This window comes from Giraffa tippelskirchi, chromosome 8 (assembly GCF_054371585.1).
Source record: "Giraffa tippelskirchi isolate mGirTip1 chromosome 8, T2T-mGirTip1v1.2.pri, whole genome shotgun sequence".
NCBI lineage: Eukaryota > Metazoa > Chordata > Mammalia > Artiodactyla > Giraffidae > Giraffa > Giraffa tippelskirchi.
The window spans coordinates 7,447,531-7,460,434 of record NC_137282.1 but is presented as its reverse complement, the minus strand read 5'-3'; the positions used below and the strand labels follow the sequence as shown (position 1 = coordinate 7,460,434).

Genomic DNA, 12,904 nt, shown 5'->3' with positions numbered 1-12,904 from the left:
TCCTGCACTGAGCCATGCTTTCTTGCAGCCTTTGTACCTGCATTAGGAATGCCCTCTTCCCTTCCCCTGACTCACATCCCTCAGGACTCAGTTTAAATGTCAGTTCTCCTGGGAGCCTTCCCAGACTAGCTTAGGTGCTTCCATCAAATGCTGCCTTAGCATCTTGTCCTTCTATGAACATGGCACTCATCACACTGTATTGTAGCTTTACAAAATTATCAAGTAATTCAATATACAGAAAAGTATAAAAAATAACAGATAGCACTCATAAGCCTATCACTGTACCTAAGCAATAACTCTGCTGGCTGAAGCCCACTGTGAATCTGGCCCCAACACTGTGCCCCTCCCTGTTCCCAACCTCAGCTTAAATTCAGTGTTTAACTTACCATATCAATTTTCATACTTTTATTAGGCATGCACATAAGCCTAATCAACATACAGCATTATTTTGTTTGGCTTTACACTTTACGTGTTATTACAAAGATATTTCTGCAGCTTACATTTTCCCCTCAGACTTATTTTTGAGGTTCATCCGCGTGCATACAGGTAGCTCTGGATCATTTCTACTGCTGTATACATACATTACACCACAATTTATCCATTTTTTTCCGTGGACATTAGATCGCTGACAGGTTTTTGCAATCTCAAGCCACTCTGTCTCAACCATGACCGGACTTGCCCTTCCTACACGACAGTTAACGGTAGTTTCTCCCAGCGCATAGCTAAGAGTGTAAGCACGGGGTCATCATGCCTGTGCGCATGATGGACTGGAACCAGCCCTTGCAAGTGGGGGGCAGCACGCGGTGGCATTTAGGTCGCAACTCTGCTTCCGGAGCAAACGCCTCCAAACGGGGGCTTCTGGAAGAAACGAGAGCTGGGACTCAGAACAGTGGACAGAGAACACTAACGCCCGTTTTGCAGGGCGAAGAATTCAGCGGAATGTGGCTCAGCACCGGCTCGGGGCCTGCAGTGCCCGCTCTTCCGGACGCGTCTCCCCGCAGATCCCGGGGCAAAAATCCCTTCGCGGCTGGAGGGCCCTGGGCTCTGAGAGCTTCCCCGTCCCCAGGACGGACCGCCCCGCCCACACCGCACTCGCTCCGCCCCTGCTCCGAGCTCGCCCCGCCCTTTATCCGTTCCGGCCCCGCCCCCGCCACACTAGCCCCGCCCGCTCTCTGCTCCGGCCCCGCCCCGCCCCTCCAGGCCCCGCCCCGCCGCTCTCGCTCCTCCCCGCCCCGCCCCCGCGGCGGCTCGCGCGGCAGCTCGGCCCGCAGCCGGGCGATGACGGGCGCGCCGCCGCGCGCGGCGGAGCGGCGCGAGCCCCGGGAGCGCGGCGGCGGCGGGAGCGGCGGCGGCGGCGGCGGCGCGGGCGCGACGGGCAGCATGGGCGGCGCGGGGAGCGCGGGCCGGGCGCTGGCCGCGCTCCTGCTGGCCGCGTCGGTGCTGAGCGCCGCGCTACTGGCCCCCGGCGGCTCGCCGACGCCAGGTGAGTGCGCCCTCTGACCCGGCCCGCGGGGCGGCACGGGGCCCGCCCGGGAGGCGCGGCGCCCGGAACTCGCGCGTCGTTTCCGCCGCGCAGCCCGTGGCGGGGCCGGGGCTCGCGCGCGGAGGCCTCCCAGCATCCCGCAGGCGCCCGCCGCTCAGCGGGAGGACGCAGGCTGGGGAGCGGGGTGCCTGGGGCTTCGTGGAGAACCTTCCGCCGGGGTACCGGCGCCCCCCGAACGCAAAGCCGATCGGAGCGGGGCCGGCGCCCCCATCCGTCTGCCGCACGGAGGGGCTGCGGGGCACCGGCTGGAGCCGCAGGCTGGAGGGCGGCGGACTCAGAGGCCGGGGCCACGGGGCTGGGTCACCGCGGCCAGGGGCGCAGCGGCAGCGCGGGGGTCGGACACCGAGGAGCCTCCCCGGCCCGCTGGGCGGTTCCGTTTCCATGGTGACGGGCCGGGCGCAGCAGCCACGGTCTGCAGGGGAATCCGGGGCCAGGTGTGCGGCCCGGGAGCGGTCAGGGGGCGGGCGGTGCTGCTGTCCGGCCGAGAGGACCGGGCAGCTGACCCTCGCGCCCGCGAGCGTTTCCCAGGCTTGCTGGGTCTCCGAGCTCGCCAGGGAAGTGGTGGGGAAGGCAAATTCCAGAGCGTTCCTCCGGACCCGATGGACGAGGACTCGGGGCCCTCGAGGATCTCGGTCCAGGCCCCTCCCAGCCCCCCTGTATCCGAACCCGGCGGGTTTGAGGCCGGCGGGTGTGGTTCAACCTGCCCCCCGCCCCAGTCAAGATGCTGCAGGGCGGAGACGGCATGGATTTTGAAGGAGCGACTTAGCGCTGATTCCGTCTGGTACGCGGTCTCCCCGCCCTGCCTCAATCTCGTCCACTCCCCTTCTTGACGTTGTAACTGAGGAGCCGACCTCGCGGCTTACGTAATCTGCCCGGTCCCAGCTTGTGAGGGACAGAGTCCGCACAGCGCTCTATTCGTTGTACTTCAGTATCCGTTGATAATGACCGTCATCGCAGGGAAACGGTGGTTTCCAAAAGGCCCGCGCCGCGGCACCTTCACGGAGCCGGGCTGCCCGGCTTCCAGTGGCCCCTGGAGCCCAGGTTTGGGTGATTCCTACCGCAGGAATAAAGAGCTCCACCTTTATATGAGTTGAGGACTCCTTTGAAAAGGAAAAAAATAGTAGAATAAGTCTTTTAAAATATGCTCAGCAAAGACACGTATGAGCTGAGAGGGAGAACCAGAAATTAAATATTTGGCAATGCAGTAAAAGCCCTATATGTGATCACTATTGAAAGGCAACTTTGTTTGCTTTACTTCCTTACCAAGACATTGTGGACAGGAAAAGGAGGAGGGAATTGTTCCTTGTGTGTCAAGCTCCTTGAGGCTGCCCTGGGATTTCTAAGGTCAGCTGTTTGGAAGTTGGCAACTTTTTCTAGAAACTGAGCGTTGGTTTCAATTTTGGTACCATATTGGATGGCTTAGGAATTTTGTCTTTTGTGTGTGTGTGATTCAGATGCAGACTTATTTAAAAAATTATTTGATTGAAATATGCTTGATTTACAGTGTGCTAATTTCTGCTGTTCAGCAAAGTTGATTCAGTTATATGTATATATACGTTCTTTTTCATATTCTTTTCCTTTATGATTTATCACAGGATATTGAATATGGTTCCCTGTATTGTACAGTAGACCTTGTTGCTTTATCCATTCTGTATATGATAGTCTGTATCTGCTAATCCTACAAACTCATTACTTTTTAAAAAAATCTTTGAATAATGCAAAAAGGTCCAAAGGTATCAGAATCCCCTGGCCTTACACTCACAGTGTCTTCAGCTGTTGTCTTCAACCTTGGCTGCACATTCCTTGCTGTTGCGAGCTGTTTTTGTTGCTGTTGTTTTGAGGGGGATAGCAAGAGGGAACCCTCCGGCAGTGTTGGTGGGAATGTAAATTGGTACAGCCACGATGGAAAACAGTATGGAGCTTCCTCAGAAGACTGAAAATTGATCCAGCCTTTCTGCTCCTGGGTATATAACTGAAGAAAATGAAAACACGAATTCAAAAAGATACATGCAGCCCAATGTTTATAGCAGAATTATTTACAATAGCCAAGATATGGAAGCAACCTAAGTGTCCCTCAGCAGATGAATGAGTGAAGAAGATGTGGTGTGTGTATATATATATGTGTGTGTGTGTAATACACAATGGAATACTACTCAGTCATAAAAAAAGAATGAAAATTTTGCCATTTGCAACAACGTGGATGGACCTAGAGGGTATTATGCTTAGTGAAATAAGTTAGAGAAAGGCAAATACGGTGTAACTTATATGTGGAATCTAAAAGTAAAATGATTGAATATAACAAAACAGAGTAGACTCACAGATACGGAAAACAAACCAGTGGTTACCAGTGAGGAGAGGGAAGGGGGAGGGGCAAAAGTAGAGATGGGGGTGGGCAATTAAGAGATCAAACTGCTATGTCTAAAATAAGCTACAGGGATATATTGTACAGCATGAGGAATACAGCAAGTATTTTATAGTAAGTTTAAATGGAATATAGTCTATAAAAATTTTGAATCACTTTGTGATACACCTGAAACTAATATATTATAAGTCAGCTATCCTTTGATTTTAAAAATACGACAGTTAAATCATACTGGTTGGGCAGAGATTCTGATTTAATTGGTCTTGGTTGGGGCCAAGGCGTTGGGGCGTTTTGTTTTTTTAAGCTTCTCAAGTAATTCTGATGTTCAGTTAGCATTAACCCTCTATACAGCCTTTTATAAAATAAGTAATGTTGATGATAATTAAGAGCTTTCAAAGTCTGAAATTCACATGGAAAAATTAAGTATGAAACAAGAACCTTTTTCCACCCACCACTGAAGACTCATAGAAATATGACTAAAAACAGCAATCATTACAACTCCAAAGGGATGATGCTATATAGAACAATTACAAAGGAAAGTGTCAACAGCTAGTGACTGCAGATTTGCAAATGGGAGCTCTCAAACTTGAACAAAGGAAATGAAGAAGAGAAATAGTTGAAAACATTATGACAAATATGACAAAGGATTTAATATCACAGGGGCCAAGTGGTTAAGTAAACATTCCAACAGTTCACAAGAACAAAAACGGTGATGGTCAACATTTGGAAACATGTTCAAATTGCTAATTGTTAATTCAAAGCAGAATAATAAAGAAATTATATTTTCTATACGTCAGGTTAAAAAGCAAGGAAAAAAAATTAAACTGGCCCAGCTGCTAGGGAACAGTTCTGCTAAATCTCAGGAGACTGGGAGCACAGAGGTTGGGTGCCGGTCAGACTAGTGGGTCTCTCCAGGCCTCACCCACCTCACCCAGAAGTTGTGTAGTTACCTGTGTCATCTGGAAGCTGATAAACACCACACCTGTCTTTATAAGTTGTCACAGCTCAACTGAGGGAGGGCTTTGGCCAAACGTTATCAAAAACTATTAGAAAGGCTATTTTGGGTTAAGAATTTCACTCCAGGAAGTTCATTCTGAAGGAACTATGTCAAAAGACACTGCTGATTTTAGATGTCTGTAGTACCATTTTAGTATAGGATATAGTATCATTTTTTTTTAAGATTTTTTTTTTTAATGTGGACCATTTTTGAAATCTTCATTGAATTTGTTACAATATTGCTTCTGTTTTATGTCTTGGTTTTTTGGCCACAAGGCATGTGGGATCTTAACCCCTCAACCAGGGATCAAACCCGCGCCTGCTGCATTGGAAAGTGAAATCTTAACCACTGGACTGCCAGGGAAGTCACCAGCACCATTTCTTATAACTGGAAGAAATGGGGAGTGAAATGAAATTGTAAATAAGGTTAAACAAAAAAGAAGAAACAGTTTTAAAATAAAAAACGTTTAACCACATCGTTGTCCCCTGTGTTGGTTGGATGTGGTCCAGACCATTATAATCATTTGTCGAGCACCTAACTTTTTTTGAGGTTCTGTGCCAAACACTTTGCATATGTTATCAATTTTAGCCTCTCCAACAATCCTCTGAAGCACACACTGCTGTAATCCCTAATTTATTGATGAGGATGCTGAGGTGTGGTGGAGTTCAAATTCAAGTTGGCTCAACTTGAAGTCCACACGCATAACCCACCATGTTGTATTCCTGGTCCACTGCTCCCACTGGCTGCTTTTGGGAGGGCCACCAAAGAACAGACAAAGCTACTGGTAAAGCTTTATTTAGCCTGGAGGAGCAAAAAGCTTCAGTAGGTTATTAAAAGATACATACTGTGTATTTTGTCTTCACAGAGAGCTAAATAAGGGTAAATTTGAATAAACTCTTAAAAAATGAGAGATTTATGTTGGCTGTAGTGAAGAATTTTACAAATTAACCAGATGAGATACCGCATGGTCCTGAATTAAGTGTTCACATTACAAAAAGAAGAGAGGTTAGGGTATTACCTTTCTAGTTGTGTTATCAAATAGTTTCCCTTAACCCTCCTACACAGTTGGTAGAAATGGAAATTGGTGCAGCCACTGGGGAGAACAGTGTGGAGGTTCATTAAAAAACTAAAAATATGACACAGCAACCCCACTCCTTTGCATATACCCAGAGAAAACCATAATTCAAAAAAATGCATGCACCCCAGTGTTTATTGCAGCACTATTCACAATGGCCAAGACATGGAAGCAGCGTAAATGTCCATCAGGAGAGGAATGGATAAAGGAGATGTGGTAGAAATATACAATGGAATATTACTCAGCCATAAAGAAGAATGAAATAATGTCATTTGCAGCAACATAGCTGCAACTAGATATTATCCTACTAAGTGAAGGAAGTCAGAGATAAATATCATATGATATCACTATGTGTGGAATCTAAAATAAAAGAATGATACAAATGAGCTTATTTACAAAACAGAAACAGACAAACTTCAGAAACAAACTTGCAGTTACCAAAGGGGAAAGGTTGGGGGGGATATAAATTAGGAGTTTGGGATTAACATTACAAACTATATATACATATATATAGATATAATAGATAACAAAGTCCTGTATAGCGCAGGGAACTCTATTCATTTTTCTGTAATAACCTATATGGGGGAAAGAATCTGAAAAAGAATGGATATATGTATAATGAAATCATTTTTCTATATACCTGTTGTGTTGTATACTAGCACAACACTGTAAATCAACTATACGCCAATATAAAAGTTTAATGAAAAATTCTTCTTTTTTAATATTTTCATTTATTTTTTTGGCTTTGCTGGGTCTTAGTTGCAGCATGCAGGATCTTTAGTTGTGTCATATGAACTCTTAGTGGTGGCATATGGAATCTTGTTCCCTAACCAGGGATAGGACCCAGGCCCCCTGTACTGGGGATGTAGAATCATAGTCACTGGACCACCAGGGAAATCCCATCCCTTTTTTCCTTTTGCCTGGAAGCTAGAGGATAATTTCTCTTCCCTCTAACAGATATACGTAGCCAATAACAGATCACCTTGTTTTCCTAGCAAATGGGCAGAGTGAGGTGGAGAATGTGCATCGCCGTCGTGGAACCCAAAGAGCATCTGGTGAAGTGATGAGCTCTAAGCCAGGGAGCTCTTCTGTCCTTCAGACTTACGCTCTCTCCTTCCCCGCCTCACATCTGCCATGGGAACCAGTTGATCCTGAACCCCAAACCAAAGTGACTTCAGGCAGAGCTCCTCAGACTGTGAAAGGCGTGCAGATCCCCGAGGGATCCTGACTTCTTGGTCTGGGGTCCTGCAGGTCTCATAAGCTGCCCATCCCGGCTCAGAGCTGCGTAACATGGACCAGGAAAGCTGGGACTTGGGAATCACACATATGGAGTTCCAGTGATTTCACAGAAAAACTCTGGCTATGGGTAGTGATGTAATCCTTGTGAGCCCTAATTTCTTCATCTGTAGGGTGGAGAAAATACCCAGCTCTCGAGGCTATCATAGTGTCAAAGAGAAGGTGCGTGGAAACTACCAAACCGGTGCCCTTCTCACCTTAGCAGTTGTTGAATGTAAGGTGTGATAGTGTTAATTGAACCCTCGTTTGTAGTAGAGGCACATGTGGAAGGGGACGGGGTGCGTGTGTGCATCCATGTGGACGGGCCACGAGGAACAAGAAACCGCGGCATTTGAGAAGCATTCCTGGGAAGCCGCTGTTCACTCCAGTGTGACTTTCTGACACATCTTTCAAGTGCCTCAGTTTTCTTTTTTATATTTCTTACCAGACTTAGACAAAAAGAAGCCCGTGGAGCTGAAGATGGACCAGGCTTTGCTGCTCATCCATAATGAACTGCCCGGGACAAACCTGACTGTCTACTGGAATTTTGATCGCTGTTACCATGTAGGTGCCACGTGTGTGCTCACAGTTGTGTGTGTTCTGAGGCTAGTCTGAAGTGACCTTCATGCTGTCATGAAGCCCATCACATGTTAGCTTGTTGTTGTCTTTTTACAATTGTATTTATTTACTTATGCCTGTGCTGGGTTTTTGTTGCTTTGCGCGGGCTTCCTCTGGTTGTGGTGCCCGGTCTCATGGCAGTGACTTCTCTTGTTTCAGAGCTCAGGCTCTCCGTCCACAGGCTCAGTAGTTGCAGCTCCTCCCAGGCTCTAGACACAGGGTCGGTAGTTGTCCACAGGCTTAATTGCTCCATGACACGTGGGATCTTTCCAGACCAGAGATCAAACCCATGTCCCCTGCATTGGCAGGCAGATTCTTTGCCACTGAGCCACCAGGGAAGTCCCCACATGTTAGCTTTACAGGTGAGGAAGGCTAGATAAAGGCTCAGAAGGAATGCCATCATGGAGAACGCCTGGCAGTGGGCCACATCTCTGCATCTTCTCTTTTCCCTGCCCATCTTTTTCAGACCAGTGAGATGAGCAAATTGATAGACCTGTTTTTTGGGTTTTTGTTTTAATGTGGCAAGCGCTCTTTCATGCCACAGTAAGAGCATAAGCCAAGTCTGGGCCACTTACCCATTTCTGCCACCTCTTAGAGCCTGTGCCCTTAGCAGCACTCTCCAGGGGCCTAAGGTGTGACAGGTTTTCAAGTAGCGGAGGAAAAATGCGCTAGGACTGGAGTCTCAGCAGGGTGTGCCTAGTTCCCTTTGCAGTTGGTTCAGTTTGACCCCTTATGAAGCCTGAACTGATAGTGTTTTATTTGACTCCTCTGTCTGCCTGCTGCATAACCCTCTTGCTGGTCCAGAGAAGGAAGGGATGAGACTCAGGGCTTCTCCCCGGAGGGGTGGTGAGGGCTGAGGGAGGCCCACGCTGAGGCCCTTCTGATGATAAAGGATTTTGTATGAAGGTGTTACTCCTGTGCTAAACCTTATTGCTTTTTCAGGACAAGGCTATTCTTCCGTGTAAAGTGAAATAGTCTACTTCCAAATTGAGAGCTTCAGTGTGCCACCGTCAGAGGAGGAGTTTTCATGGATAGTGATCTGTTTAGTGTTGTTGTTTAGTTGCTAAGTCGTGTCTGACTCTTTGCAACCCTGTGGACTGTAGCCCGCCAGGCTCCTCTGTCCATGAGATTTCCCAGGCAAGAATACTAGAGTGGGTTTCCATTTCCTTCTCTTGGGGATCTTCCCAACCCAGGGATCAAACCCACATCTCCTTCATTGCAAGTGGATTCTTTACCTCTGAGCCACCAGGGAATCCCCTGTTTAGTATAAATAGCTTTTTTTAAAAAGACAAAATTTTTGAAGTCCGCAGTATGGGCATCAGCTGGAAGATGATGGAGCAGTATGTGACACCTTCTGTAAAGTGACATGAGACAGAACATCTGTGATAGTAAGAAGGTAGGTCAAGACCAAGAAAAGGTGTATCACACAAGAAGGTTTATGTGTTTAACAAAACATCAATCATGTCTTGTCAAAAGAGACTAAATAAACACAACAGGCAGAAATGATACTCCCTGCAATTTCATATCTCTACACAACAAAAATATAATGGAAGATGGAAGAAAGAATACAAAGGTAAATATTTCATGGAAAATCTTTGACCTGGCCAAAGCAATTCTTATGAAAATTTGTTTCTAAATGTTTCAAACAATAAAGATGATGTTAATACAGTTAATACAAGTCGCAGCTTCTGTTTAATGAGGGCCTGGTCTGTGTTATGCATGTTACAGCTCATATAATCCTCACGGCGACCCAGGATCCTACAGGCGGCGATGCTGAGATTAAGGGCAGGAAAGGGACTTTCTCCTGGGTCCCCCAGCAGTCATGTCTACACCCCTTGCTCTAGCTTCAGAGTCTGTCCGCCTTCCAAATTCTGCTTTATGTTAATCAGGAAGGAAAGGGGGAAACGCAAAGCTAGTGAGTAAGGATTTCAGGGTTTTGGAAATCAGTGTCATCATCCAAACAAGAAAAAAAGGAAGCAATAAAAACAGTAACTATGGAAACTGCAAAGTGAGAAAAAAATGGGAATAACAATGAGCCAAGTGATTTTTTTTTTTTTAAATAAAAACACATACTCTGTAATGGTCTATATGGGAAAAGAGTCTTTTTAAAAAAAGAGGATATATATAACTGATTCCCTTTGTAGTACAGCAAAAGCTAACACAACAGTGTAAATCAACTATACTCCAGTAAAAATTAAAAAAAAAAAGTCACACAATTGATAAATTACTGATATATTTAAAGAGCAATGAAAATTAATAGAATTTATATGTCAACAGAGATTAAAATAATTATGGTTCAATGAACAGTTAAAACTGATCAATTTAAAGTAAAATCAATTCCTTTAAAAAGTGTAATATGAAGATTGATTCAAGAAATTGAGGACATGCAATTTCCCTGGTAATCCAGTGGTAAAGACTCCATGCTTCCAGTGCAGGGGGCCTGGGTTCAATCCCTGGTCTGGGACATTCTGCATGCCATGTGGTGTGGCCAAAAAAAAAAAAAAGAAATTGAGGCCATAAATAGATCAGCAACTGATTAAGAAATCTGGAAAGTTCTAGTGAATTTCTCTACATAAAAATAGATATTTTTTCCTTCATTTTCAAATAATAATTCTAAATCTGTATAAACCCACCTTAGATATAACAGCTATTAAAAAAATGATGGCTTGATATCTGATTCATTCTGCAGGGTGTTAATCTTAAAACCTATCAAAGACACGAGAAGAAATAAATACAGGTCAGTGTTTCTAATTAATATGGATATAAAAGTCTTAAACTTGTATCAGGTAGAATAAATTGGCATACTGAGAGATTTATGACGACTTATATTTTCATCCTTGAGGGATCTATAGGAAGTCATATATATGGACAACGATCAAATTTTAATGGGAAGATTATAGTCTAAATGGAGAGATAGCCATCACACACTGATGCGATGATTAAACATAGGAAAAATGGCAGTACTTCCCAAATTAGTTTATACATTCAACACAATTGCTGTTAACACATCAATGGATACTTTATAGAAGCTGCATAAAAAGAATTCCACATTACGTGAAAGAGTAAGCGGGCAAGTGAATCAGAGGCTGGCCCAAAAGTGAACAGATGGTCCAGAGACTCGCTCTACCCGATGAGGTGCCTCACAGAGCACAGTGGTGAGTGTAGCCAAAAAAAAGAGAATCAAGGACCCGTGGTCCAAACTAAGGGTAAGAAGTAGAATCTAACTCACATAATAGTTTAACATATTACAGTGAAAACCCTGAGAAAGGCATTTAGAATTATTGGATACCATCTATCTATCAAATACCCCAAGTAGATTCAAATTAAAAAAAAACTACAAATTTTTTAAAAATTAAAAATGCAGAATACATCCTTATGCTCATGAAGCAATAGAAGATATAACACACCAGAGTAGTGTGACTGTGTAAAGCTTTATAGACAACAGAATATAGCAAGATGAAAGCACCAGAGGGGGGAGGTGTTTGAGAGAGAAGCTTAATGTTACCGTTTTTGAGGACAGATTTCTAAGATTATGTTCAAGGGAACCCGGTGTCTACCACATGGTTCACACCATAGGGAACATAAAAGAACCAAAGAAAATTGAATTTAACCTACTGATAGGAGCTTCTGTGGGGCTCAGCGGTAAAGAACCATGCAGGAGATGCGGATTCAATCTCTGGGTCTGGAAGATCCCCTGGAGGAGGGCATGGCAACCCTCTCCAGTCTTCTTGCCTGGAGAATCCCATGGACAGAGGAGCCCGGTGGGCTACAGTCCATGGGGTTGCAAAGAACCGGACGTGACTGAAGCAACTAAACAACAACATAATTAAAAATGTAATCTTCATGCTGTGGTATTATAAACTCCTAGTGCCTGAACAAAAGGAAGAAGGATGTGAAGTCCTGGTCAGGCTCTGAGAAGTAAATCTGTTATAGTTTTTTATTTTATGTGAATGTTGTTTGGCCACGTGTAACAAGAACCATTAAAATGATGATTTGTTTTAAGCCAGTAATCTCATTTTCGGAAATTTATCTCAGGGAAAGAATTTAAAGGAGTAAGAACATCATGTGTAGATCTTTAAAAACAATATAATTTTTATAAATTATAAATATATTTATGTTGTATTATTAAATTATCTTTCAAAACTATAATTTACATAAATTATATACAAAATAATAAAAGCTTTGAAAGCAGCCGAAGTATTCCTAACTATAGTATGTGATGGAATATGATGTATCAATTAATGCAACGATTATAAATACGCAAGTTGGGTAGAATCATTTAAGTTTATTTGTTAATATTAGGCAAAACCATAAAAGGCAATATTTAATGGATGCTCCATTTGTTAATGGTGTGAAGAACTGACCTATGAATAAAGGTTTGTGTAGTTCCATAGCAGCACCTACTTACATAGACAGATTTGACCTAAATTATTAACATGTAAAAGTTCTTCACAAGCACGAAGGAGTTTTCTCAGGCTCTCCAGTTGTATATCCGACCACACAGACTGCCAGACCCCTAACCCTGGCCTGTGTTTGCATCTCCAGTGCCTGCTGCAGGTTCTGGCCAACGTTTCCCAGAGCAGGAAGGCCGGGGAGCCGGGCGTCGCAGCCGTGGCCGTGGGCACCCAGCACGGGTCCCTCCTGCAGCTGAACGACACCGCGAAGGACAAGGGAGTTTGTAGGTTCGTACCTGCTGATGGGACCCGCTGAAATCTGCATTTCCCGCTCCTTTGTTTTTCCTGTTTGGATTTTAGCTCTTCTTTCGGAATATCTTTCTGTGCCTCCCCTGGTCTCCGCCCAGAAATGCCTCTCGCTCTCTCTGGACGGCATTACCAACATCCAACTCCTTGTTTCCTAACCTAACAGTGTTTCTTCATTTTACTTAACCTCTGTAGGCTGGAGTACAAATTTGGAGAATTTGGAAACTATTCTCTCTTGGTAAAGCACGTCCGTGACGGAGTCAGTGAAATTGCTTGTGACCTGATCATCAACAAGAAGCCAGTTGACAGTAATCTTCGTATGTACACGCTCTTG

The 12,904-nt window shown here is 44.9% G+C and overlaps 1 protein-coding gene across 23 annotated transcripts in view; it reads left to right on the top strand.

The window, feature by feature from the left end:
* The first annotated feature begins 1,277 nt into the window (after positions 1-1,277).
* Positions 1,278-12,904, top strand: part of HGSNAT (heparan-alpha-glucosaminide N-acetyltransferase) — a 35,917-nt gene continuing 24,290 nt past the window's right edge. For 8 of the 23 annotated variants that reach the window (XM_081519128.1, XM_081519137.1, XM_081519132.1 and 5 more), the window contains exons 1-4: positions 1,278-1,483; positions 7,701-7,816; positions 12,416-12,552; positions 12,766-12,887. In XM_081519128.1, the coding sequence (XP_081375254.1) occupies positions 1,279-1,483; positions 7,701-7,816; positions 12,416-12,552; positions 12,766-12,887 (580 nt within the window). In that variant the 5' untranslated portion in view covers position 1,278. Of the gene's footprint in view, positions 1,484-1,622; positions 2,325-7,700; positions 7,817-12,415; positions 12,557-12,765; positions 12,888-12,904 lie in introns of those variants that run through there. The other 15 variants (XM_081519139.1, XM_081519130.1, XM_081519126.1 and 12 more) reach the window with 5 other exon arrangements.